The sequence below is a fragment of the Lissotriton helveticus genome, chromosome 3_1 (assembly GCF_964261635.1).
Source record: "Lissotriton helveticus chromosome 3_1, aLisHel1.1, whole genome shotgun sequence".
In the NCBI taxonomy this organism is placed as follows: Eukaryota; Metazoa; Chordata; class Amphibia; order Caudata; family Salamandridae; genus Lissotriton; species Lissotriton helveticus.
In genome coordinates, this window is record NC_136061.1 from 743169172 (window position 1) to 743181230 (window position 12059).

The 12059-nt window shown below is 45.0% G+C and overlaps 1 protein-coding gene across 4 annotated transcripts in view; it reads right to left on the reverse strand.

Annotated features, from left to right (window-relative positions):
• The window catches only part of USP47 (ubiquitin specific peptidase 47), a 1403284-nt gene that overhangs the window by 189279 nt on the left and 1201946 nt on the right, over positions 1-12059 (reverse strand). For all 4 annotated transcript variants that reach the window (XM_078680933.1, XM_078680934.1, XM_078680932.1 and 1 more), the window contains one exon: positions 3371-3486. In XM_078680933.1, coding sequence (XP_078537059.1) covers positions 3371-3486 — 116 coding nt within the window. The remainder of the gene's footprint in view (positions 1-3370; positions 3487-12059) is intronic.

The window sequence follows — 12059 nt, forward strand, 5'->3', positions numbered from 1 at the left end:
CCAACACATTCTTTTCAGATGTTTATGGACGATGGACTTTTGGCACAGATTGTTGAGCAGACTCATTTGTACGCTGAACAGTGCGAAACTTAGGCCCGTCTCTCGAGCTATCCCGTGGACTCCCATAAATCTGGAAGAGTTGAAGTTTTTGGCTTTAACTTTTTTGATGGGTTTGATAAGGAAGCTATTGATCTTCATGTTGGTCTACTAGACCCTTGATAGGAGAGGCTAGATTTCTGGGAGGGGTATTTGCTTCTGCTTTGGATGCTGCATTTGGTTGATAATAGTTTAGCGTTGCCACAAGATCACTCTGATGTGACTGTCTTTTTAAGATTCGGCCTGTCATTGATCACTTCGTAGATCGATTTTCCAAGAGCTACGCTCCAGGTAAAGAAATAGCTGTGGATTAGTCTTTGGTCTTGTTCAAGGGCTGCTTTGTTTACATGCAGTACATTCCTAGCAAGTGGTCACGCTATGGAATTAATTATGTATATGTATATGCTGTGTGACAGTAGGACTGGATATGTCTCTAATTTCAGGGTGTACACCGGTAGGGATTCCCGGATTGACCGCACCCCCCCCCCTTTGGTGGTATGTCCACTTTCCGAGTGAGTGAAAAAATTGTATGGGAACTTGGTAGAGGACTTTTTAATAGTCACCATTTATATGTAGATAACTTCTACACTGGTGTGTAGTTGTTCAGGGAATTGGCCAAAGTGGAAGTGGACACTGTTGCTTGCGGTACAATCTACTCTAACCGTAAATGTTTCTCTAAATAACTTGTCAGCCAAAAGCTTGAAAGGGGACAGTGCAGGGCTGTTGCATATGGAGGAACTTCTAGCTGTGAAGTTTGCAGACAGGAGAGATGTCTACATGCTGACTACCATCCATGTTGAAATCACTTCACCTGTGACTGTTTGGGGTCATGTTGCTGCAGTGCGCAAACCTGTGTGAATTTTAGACCATAATAGGCACATGGGTGGTGTTGATAGAGTAGATCAGAGGTTGGAACCTTACACTGCTCTTTGTAAGGCTTACATTTGGTATAAGAAGTTGGCTATCCATCCTTTCCACTTGGCAACCTTTAACGTTTTTGTTGTATTTAAGGATTGTTCTCCTGAGTCAACAATGACTTTTGATTAATTTCAGGAGTCTGTGATAGGCAGCCTTGTTGTATTGGAACAGGAAGTATTCCTAGAGTTGGAGTGGTGGAGGATGTGGCTAGATTAAAAAAAGATCGCCACTTTCCTGATCAAATTCCTCCCATGCCCACAAAAGACTTTTCCAGTAGGAGATAAACAGTCCGTTTGCGAAAAGGTACGCGGCAGGAGACTTTTATGTACTGCCCCAAGTGTCCTTCTAACACTGCGCTGTGTGTGCCTGCTTGTTTTAGAATGTACCACACGCAAAAAAAGAAATGGGAGCATCTATGAGTGGTAAAGTGAACTGCCTGGTCTGTATTGATTTATATATTTTTTTAAGTTTCAAGGATGGCATTAGTGCAATGTATTTCGTTTCAGCTTTTGTGTCTGCAGTTTTGTATCTACTTAAAATTTGTTTGTGTTTTCTTTTCTGTATAACAAAAACCTAAATGTGATGACAGTGTGCGTGGACTGGCGCTTGGCTGGTTGTGTGCGTGGACTGGCGCTTGGCTGGCGCTGTGTGGACTGGTGCTTGGCTGGCGGTGAGTGTGAACTGGTGCTTGGCTGGCGGTGTGCGTGGACTGGCGCTTAGCTGGCGGTAAGTGTAGACTGGTGCTTGACAGGCAGTGTGTGAGTAATGACTTGCTGCTGGTCACTACACACACTGGAAGCCAAAGGCCAGTCCACACAATCCGTTAGCCAGTGTGTTTTTTGTGTCAGGCATGTGGGCATGTGAAGTGCCCTTGAATGGCGCTGTCTGTTGATGTAAGTGTTATGTGCTGGGCCTGTGGCTGGCTGTATGAATGGTTTTGTGTGTGTCACATGTATGAAAGGTGTATGAATGGACTCTAAAGATGTTGGTGCCATGTCGTGGGTTTACAGCTCATGAGCTGTGAGTCACTGATTCAGTTTCTTTTCTTTTCGATTATTAACAGTGCATTTCATTTTTGTGAACACTCTTGTTAATAAAATTGTACATATTGCACCATCACTCACCCTCATGCCAAATCCAACCAGTATGTGAGTGTCCTTAAGGAATAGATGGTTGTGCAGTAATATTTGTCTTTTCTGTCTTTCTCTGGCAGGGTGTACATTGTCCCTTTTTGTTAATGTTGTGATGTATTGGTTCCGTGGCTTGCGGTGTGAATGGTCTTGTGTGTATCACATACAAAATGTGTGTGAATGGCCTGTAAAGCAGTTTGGGGCCTGGATGTGGCTCTACAGCTCACGAGCTGTGAGTCACCAGTTCAGTTTTTAGTCCTTTCAATTAATATCGGTGCATTTCATCTTTGTGCATTTTCTTGTTAATAAAAGTTTATATACTGAACCATCACTCATCCTCATGCCAAATCCAACCAGTATGTGTGTGTGCTTGAGGAATAGATGGTTGTGCAGTAATAATTGTCTTTTCTGTCGTTCTCTGGCAAAGTGTATATTCTCTCTAGGAAAAATCTACCAACTCTAGATATTTTCGTAAACTAACACCCTGGGGAGTACACAGTGATATATCCCTTGTGGATCCCAACAAGCTATCTTACCCACAATGTACTGCAAACCTCAACATGTGACTAGAACCACATTTTTCTTGCACTACGGTGCCATAATTTTCACGCTTTAGAAAGAAACCACAAATTTCCGACGACCCAGCAGTTCCCCAAGTCTCCTGATAAAAATAGTACCTCACTTGTGTAGGTGGGCCAAGTGCCCGTGGCAGGAAATCACCCAAAACGTATTGTAGAGACCTCACAATTACCTATCACAAAACAACCTGGTTTTGCAAGGGGGTCACCTGTGTTTTTGGTCCCGGGCTCAGCGGCCATCTAGGGAAATCTACCTAATCAAGACATTTCTGAAAACTAGACAGCCAGGGGAGTCCAGGGAGGTATGGATTTGGTGGAAATGTAGCAATGTTTTGGCTATTTTCTGGGTTCCCTCAAGGGGAATCCACAAACCCTGGGTACCTTTAGAATCTTCAGTGTGTTGGAAGAAAGGACGTAAATTTGACATGGATACCAGATTGTGGACAAAAAGTTACAGGGGCCTAAGAGCGAACTACCCCAAATAGCCCAAAAAAGGCTTAGCACAGAGTGGGGAAAAGGCCTAGAAGCAAAGGGGTTGAAGAAAATCTGATGGACTTTGTTTGAACTACTCATTTACTTGTCTAAGTATGCTGGAAATTAGGTCTTAAGCAGTGCTTTTGCTGCAAATTTTATGAAAAATGTATTCACCTGTCAATACTAAGTTCTAATCCACACTGCTCCTTGAGTTGAGGCTGTAGCTCTTCCTTCGACTGTCGAACTGTCATTCCTTTTGCGAAAACAGCATCCAAAAGAAATTTGCAAGGCTGTAAATAGAAAACAAAGCTAATTACTTGGTATATAATTGTTCTGGAATAATTGATGGCCATATTGTAATGCATGTGTTTTGAAAACAAAGTGGACTACTGAACAGTGAAAGCCATACCTTTGTACACATCTTTATTTATGCCTTGCTTATCTTTTGTGTCACTGTAATACGTTTTTATTGACTTGTTTGCATAAAAACAACCCAAAGAAGCACTAATAGAGATATATACATGGTCATATTATAATGTTGTGGCAAATTTTGAAAAATGGAGTTCAGTGAAGTGATAACTGAAAACAAACAGTAGTTATACAGAGAATGGGAAATAGGATGTATTGCACAGATAAGTGGTTATAGATAGGAAGAAAGTGGAGTTGGAAAAAAAGAGACAAAGGAGTATGGCGAATACACAGGGTATTGGGGGATAGGGGGCATAAGTGAAGGATGATCGAGCCAGGTTAGGGATCTAAAAGTTTTGGGGAGAAATTAATGTGTTTGATTTTGACCAAATGATCAACCATAACCATATGATCTTATGGGCCTAAGGTGGTTTAATCTTTTCTAGGTATGAGTCATATGTCTTCCACAAGGCTATGGAAGATTTGAAGCTAAAGTTGTGGCTATAAACATTGTTATTTGGTCTTCTTATGAAGTAATCCCAGGTCACCAGATATAATGAACGTTCACATTTTTCCAGTCGGACAAGATCATTTTGATGCCTATGGTTAGCAGTGGATCTAGAAGTCAAAGGTCCTACTTGTCAAGTATGGTTGATAGTATATGGCCTAAAGTGACTGTATTGTGATTGAGTATGATGTCCGTGAGGAATATCTAATTTAGTCTTTGTTCAATTTTATTCCAGCAGTTGTGGATTGTCTTGCAGTAGAAGAGTAGGTGGTCTAAGTCTCCTATTGGTTATGGGCAGTGCCAGCATTGGTCAGAGCTGGTTAAGCCCAGTTTGTGTAGCTTTCTGGGGCTCAGTAGCATCTATATGAGGTTCAAAATGTACATTGGTAGAGCGGGAGGAAGATCTTATTTTAGACAAGAGAGTTCTATGTGTGGTCCCATTCTGCCTTAGTAGGGGAGCAACTCTCTCGGGCATTTCAGAATATTTCCCATTTTTCTTGAACATAGGAATTGTTTGGGGTGGATGTAGGATTCAGTTTTTAATTTTAAATGTGGGTATATTGCCCGACCTATCTTTGGCTTCTAGAAGGAGTTGCAGCTTTGTTTCTCTCTAGGAGTTTTTCCTTTCAAGGTTGTTGACCATTTGTGGTCTCTTGCTTAGGATTTTGTCATTCATATTTGAGAGATTTTATTTTAGGTGTTATGTTAGTGTCATGGGTATGCAATCTTCCTAACTGCAAATTATTGAAGATAAATTCCATACTTTTCGACTTCCAAATAGGATTCCTTCCAGGAATAGGCACAGAATCTGCCCTCATTGTCATCTGAGACACAGTTGACCGGAACGGGGTTGTTGCACAACTTTTCTTGGATTTCTCAGCTGCCTTTGACACAGTTGACCAAGACACTCTAATACAAAGACTCTATGAAGCCGGCATAGAGGGGACAGCTCTTGACTGGATTGCGTTCTACATTAAAAACGTTTTTTTTTATTCATACCCCCTTTCTCATCCAAACTGTACTTCATAAAAGCAGGAGTCCCTCAAGGCTCTATCATCTCACCCATGCTTTTCAACACCTACATGAAGTCATTACTGGCATTGAGCAATGGTTTTGCTCTCACATGCTATAACCATGCAGATAACACAAAAGTACTCCTTAAACTTGAATGCCCCAAAGGGACCGCCGGATCAGAGCTTTCTCCACGCTGCTGGGAAAGTAAGAAGGCCAAGGGGGGACGCGAGATAAGGCAGTGAGGCCATCTAAGGACTTGAGAGATGCGCTGGCCTCCCCCCGGCACTCGAGAGCTCAGCGTGGAGAGGGGTGGCCCCCGTAGACCGGCATCTCTGGGGGCGAGATAATTGATGGCGGTGCAGAGTTGTGCGGACCCACGGACCCACCAGTATGAGGTGGTTCTCGACCTCTGGGGAGACGAGCGTGTCCGCCATATTAAATAGACTGAGTGGCCCAAAGAAAGCCAAGGTTTACTAGGGCTGAAATACAGACAATCGCAGCTTGAGGTTCTTGTACAGCGTGGAAGGGGAAGCTGAATCACAGTTCAAAATAAAGACAGACCACAGTCTCGGCGACAGCGGTACGCATCCCCCCATCTGTTTGGAGCTCAACCCACCCCTGGATTAAGATAGGACACTAACAGCTTGAACACGGTGGAGGGAGTTATTGCCGTTCGCTGAAGCAGGGAGCGATGCGCCTGTAGCTATAGGTGACAATTAATATAAGAACCTGAACAAAAACAACCCCCAAGCCCTCCCACTAGGAGCTGATCTTTGAACGTAGGCTTCTGGGGGGGTCACTTAAGGGGAGGAGAGACGCAGAAAGTACGAGAAAATGGGCAAATCAGATGGCAGGCAATCGAACCTGCCCTTTGAACCCCGTAAATCGGCGAGAGGCCAGGGCCATGATCAGGGCCCTGAGGTAGCGGGGGTAGGGAGTGTGGGCAGACCCTAGCCAGCCACCGTGGGAGGACATGAGATTGCTGCTAGTGACGATTAAGCGCAGCCTCAACTCGAGTGAGTCCATATGGACTCTATGTGCATATTCATTGACTTCATAACCCAAAAACTGGAGAAGCAAGACGGACAGATAGGAGAGGCAAAACACAGAATCTTGGAATGTAAGGACCCCACCTCCTGAAGAAGTGACCAAGCAGAGGAAATGGATTGCCTACCGAAGATAATAGCTGTTAATAATGAAGAGGGAAGATGGAGGAGTATGTAGAGCGTATGCTGGTCACTAGCTTTGGAAAGGACTCATCCTCCCCGTTGCTTGTAAAGAGCGCACCGATGACTCATAGCTTGACCTTGCCCTGGGGCTCCTCCCAGACCTATAGTGGCTAGACTACTCAACTACAGAGACCGCACTGTAGCTCTATGCAAGGCAGCAGTTGCTGAAGTTCGAAGGACACAACATCGCCCTGTTTCCTAACTTCACGATGGCGGTCCAGGTAGCCAGAAACAAGTTCCTACCTGCCAAGAAAAAATTGCGACAGACTATCATCACATATACTATGCTCTAACCTGCATGACTACAGATAACACACCAGGGAGAGCGACATTTTTATACTTCCCGACAGCAAGTATTGGAACCCTTCAAAAGATTGCCCAGCAGTCCTCGCTGAGCGGCACGCTCTCCGCCTGGAAGCAGATCTGTTTTACCAACATCAGAACTGGAGTAATGGGCGCATCAGGAAAAGATAATGTAATATGTTCCACTGAGACGTGATATGAATCTGCACTGAAACAAAAGGCCACAATATCATCAGGATTTGCAAAGTAACACCCAAGTAGAATTAGATGGCAACTTATACTATGATGAACTTCCATGGATATGAGTGAAAATGACATGTTTGGATATGATTAATCATGGTGACAGCATCAGAGACAAGGAAGGGCTCTCACGGGGCACTTCGCTGCGGTCCCTAATACCCTCCACCCTTGTGCTACTTGGGGGGGGGGGGGGGAGGTCCTGCTTCACCCCTTGGGGATACCCTTCAGCAGGAGTACCGTCTCTCTACAAAGTGAGTTATCGCTTATATTATTCCTCTTGATCCACTTCCTCTCCATCGTTTCTTCCTTTTACTCACACTTTAACACTTCTTTCTCTCATGTCATTTCTCCTTTCTGGTCTAACTCAGTCTCCCATAGAACCCATGCTAACTGTTGCAGCAGAGCATAGCTGCTGGTATTTTGCAATATAGGAATGTCTGATTGCAATGGGGCAATTCGAACCGTCATGGGATTTGGGAGGGGGTGGGGGGATTCGTCCACGGCAAGTTGGGAAAGACAATGAGGGAGGGAGGGGGTGGGTAGTTGGCACAACCTACATAGAGCACGCAAGATAACAGGCAGACGTTCAACACCTAGAAGGTATTAGCAGAAGTCCTATGGAGAACACCAACCCACCATACCCAAGCAACTAAGGACCACATGGTAGATAGCAGTATATAGATGGGTCTGAACTTCATAACCTGGAATGTCCCGGGGTTGGACAACCCACACAAGTGACAACATTTAGCTTATTTAGATACACAACATACACGTAGTTATGCTGCAGGAAACGCACATACACGGCCCCTGCTTCTCCTCCTACCTTTGCAGCATGGTGGGCATCACACAGATGCTTTTCCTCATACTACTCCTCATGAAGAGGAACCGCCATCCTTACACGAACAAAACACCCATTACGTAGCAGAGAGATCCCTGAGCGATACACGAGGAAGGCATAGTGTGGTCTGGGTAGGCTTGCATCCCATTCAGTCACACTGGTGTACTGCTATGTACCCAACACCGATGGCAAGACATTCTTCATTTCTTTATAGGGGCTGGTCATGAATATTGGCTCCTCTCACATCATCTGGGGCAGAGACTTCAACCTCACAACTCAACTGAACCTTGTGTTTTGTAATAAGATCTATCTGTGTTGTTAAGGTTGACAAATATGAAACCATACTTGGTTGCAAGATTGGAAAAATATGTGGACTTCGTATGAGCCTATACACAGATGTCTGCAGGGGAGAGAGTAGGAGAGGATGTGGAGTGAGAGGAGGCTAGGGTAAAATAAAGGAGAGAGAATTGAGAATTGTAATCATTAGATATCTGAAAAATGACCATGTATTTAGCAGATTCATTGTTTACCAAAAGAACTGCAAAAAACCTATAAAATACCTCTAAGAAACCCAAAAAAATCCAACCTTACCAACGACCCAATCCAAGAACAGAAGACTGTGGTTTTGAAGGTCTTGAATGGCCAAACCAAAAAGTGGCTTAACACCGGGGGGGGGGGGGGGGCGGGGGGGGTATAGGTAGTAGGGGATAACAATGCAACGTTTACATGTAATACAATCAAAACTTAAGAACACCAACCGCGATCCACAATAAGAACAAGCAAATATGTTACCAGTGTCATTTAACTTTGAATAGTGTTCATATGTATGTTGTAATTTTGGTTGTTAGCATGTGCGTTTTAACAGGAAACAAGACTAAGACTTACAGTTTACAAGGTAAGATGCTCAGAGAGTGCACTTAGTAGGGAGAATTGACACATGAAATTGCTGATTACTTTGTTAGCAAAAATGCAATGTAAGCGATTGTTATAGGCTTGAGTGACTAAGGAAGTGAGAGGGAGTAGGATTAGTTCCTATTGTTTTAAGCTCCTATTGGGACATTTGAGTATCAAGTATGTCTTTCAAAAAATAGTCAGCAAATTGAAGATTGTAGAACGCCCATCAGGTAGAATCTTCATCTCTGCTGATGTTGCAAAGGAGAAGGATATGTCCGGAGATTTAATTTAATTCCTTAGTGCCAGCAAACCTTTTCTGCCCATTAACATTGGTTTTGCATAGTCTTATGAGATGCTGATTTTATGTCCTTTCCAGTCCAGAGTCATTATTTTCCTAATATGTTTCAGTATTTTTCTGAGTGTTGGTAATATAATGGTCTGATGATGACTGTCCTCATGTTTTTGTGGTTACTTGAGATGTGAGATGGTTATCTATGGGCCCTTTCAATTTCAAAGTTATTCTCAAAGAGGACAGAGTGCTTGTGGGAGCCATGTTTCTAGAAAGGTGACATAGGATTTTGTTTGTTCCACTTTCTGGAATGCCGAAGATTCTTAAATTACCCCTTGTATTTATGTCTTTGAGTTCAGTAATTTCTTTTTCCAATTCTTGTTTTGGCTTCATATTCTATTTGCCAAGGCCTTAAAGTCACTCCTTAACACTACAATTTTTGATTCTAAGAGTTAGTATTAGGTTTGGTACTTTGGGTTATCTCATGTAGAGAATGTGAACGCTGTGATACTATGTCCATCATATAGGTTGAGTCAAATTCTTTATAGGAGAGTCTGGAAATGGAGGTTCCTGCTTTGATCTTTACTGGGCTGCCTTTTGTCCCCTCAGGTCTTTGAACTCCTCTTCATCCATTAGGCCCATTAGGAGTTGCACACGACTATGGACAGCTGAATGCAAAAATGTGGACGAATCAACTCCTTGAAAGGCGGACCACCTGCATATGGCTCCCAAGTATTTCCGTTTCGCATAAATGGGTGGTAAAGTATGTAGCACAGTTCTCAACAAGAGCAAATTGCCTGTTTTAATAATTAAGTGTGATTAATTACTGAGCCCTGATGCTCCTGAACATTGATTGCCAAATGTAGAGAGAAAAGAGCCCATCTGCGTGGCTTGGATGAGTTTTAGATGGATTCTGAATTAGGGCCCTTCCGATTCAATTTCACTCTAGGACTGGGGGTACCAATGCGAAGCAGGTCACACGCTCCTACCTTTTCAGTCAGTGCAAATTTTAATTGCCTCTTGCAATGCTATCAAGATCTTGCCAAAGGACAATAGGTGAGAGAGTGTGGCGGTTCAGTCCAAGGTTGGCTATGTGGCTGTATTTGAATCCAGGACACTAGTTTGCCTGGCAATATGTGGTGCAATTAGGGTTGCCACCTTTCTAAGAGAAAAATAACGTCCTTTTTTTCTTTGAGTCTACACAGGTCTGGACGTGATACTAATGCACAAGTTACTACTTGTGTAACGTTATATCTGTAAGAGACATTAGTTAGTATTAGATTCCTTACCTTAGAATATCCCCAGGCGTCGGACTGGATCCGGAAATTTTCGCGTAGCAGTACCCTTGCGCGTCGGTAGGCGGCGTCTGCGGCTCCGCGTCCGTCGTCGGCGTCGTGGGCGCCGTGATGACGTCGTCGGAGTACTTAGACGCCGCCTCCGCGTGCTGACGTCAGTTCTTAGACACAGCTTTTCCGCGCCAGAAACGCAGAGCCATGTTAAAAACCAACACTGGTGCCATTGAAACTAGGGCCCTGAAAGGGGATAACCCTAACCCTAGATATTGGTTCGTAGAACGGGGAGGATGGGTGCGTTGGTAAGGAATCTAATACTTACTAATGTCTCTTACAGATATATCGTTACACAAGTAGTAACTTGTGCATCTGAAAGAGACACGTTAGTATTAGATTCCTTACCTTAGAATAGATACCCCAGCAATACCAACCCCGGTGGTGGGTCTGCGAACCAATAATCACACCAGAAAGTCCTGGAGGACGGAACGGCCAAAGAAGCCATCCCTCCGGACTTGGCTGTCCAGGCAGTAGTGTCTTGCAAACATGTGCAGCGATGCCCACGTAGCTGCCTGACAGATGTCTTGTAAGGGCACACCCCTGCCCAGAGCAGTGGTAGTCGCCGTGGCTCAGGTAGAATGAGCCCGCAATCCAGCAGGGGCCTCCTTCCTAGCCAAGGAGTAGCATGCCTGGATACACAAGATGATCCACCGGGAGATGGTCCTCTTGTGTACCGCTTTCCCCTTCTTAGCGCCCACGTAACCAACAAAGAGTTGGTCATCCACCCGGAACTGGCGTGTGCGATCCAAATAAAATGAGAGCGCACGTTTTGGGTCCAGACGGTGGAGCCGCTCTTCCTCTTTAGAGGGATGCGGTGGCGGAAAGAAGGTTGGCAAGGTGATAGACTGCCCGATGTGGAAGGCCGTGACAACCTTGGGCAGGAAAGAAGGTTTGGTACGTAGCACCACTTTGTCCGGATGGACAGAAAGGAAAGGTGGAGTACAAGAAAGGGCCTGGAGCTCACTCACTCTCCTGGCAGAGGTGATGGCAACCAGGAAAGCAGTCTTCAAAGTTAGAAGGCGAAGAGGACAATTGTGAAGTGGCTCAAAGGGAGCGCACATCAGAAATGTAAGAACCAGGTTCAAGTCCCACTGAGGCATCACAAACGGAACAGGAGGAAACGTGTGTGTGATGCCCTTAAGAAATCTATTCACAATAGGGGACTTGAACAAAGAAGGCTGATCAGGTAGCCTGAGAAAGGCTGAAAGGGCAGAAAGGTAGCCCTTGATAGTGCCCAGAGCAGAGCCCTGCTGGGCAAGAGAAAGAAGGAAGAGAAGAACGTCAGAAAGAGGGGCAGCAAGAGGATCCACAGCCTTTGCTGTGCACCATGCCACAAATCTGTTCCACCTGCAGGCGTATACCGCCTTTGTGGAGGGACGCCTGGCTGCCAGAATGACGTTACAGACTTCAGGAGGCAAGTCAAATGGCCTCAACTGTCGCCGCTCAATCTCCAAGCATGGAGGTGGAGACTGGACAGGTTCGGGTGGAGGACTGTCCCCTGCTGCTGCGACAGAAGGTCCTCCTGAAGAGGCAGACGAACCGGGGGATCGACTGACATACTGAGTAGCTCTGGATACCAGTACCTTCTTGCCCAGTCCAGAGCCACAAGGATGACTTGGGCCCGGTCGAGCTTGATCTTCTTCAGCACTCTGGGCAGAAGTGGTATAGGCAGAAAGGCGTACAACAGACCGCAACTCCACTCGCGACGAAAAGCGTCTCCGAGCGAGTGCCGCCTTGAAAATTCCAACGCGCAGAACAGATGACATTGCGCGTTCTCTTCTGTGGCGAATA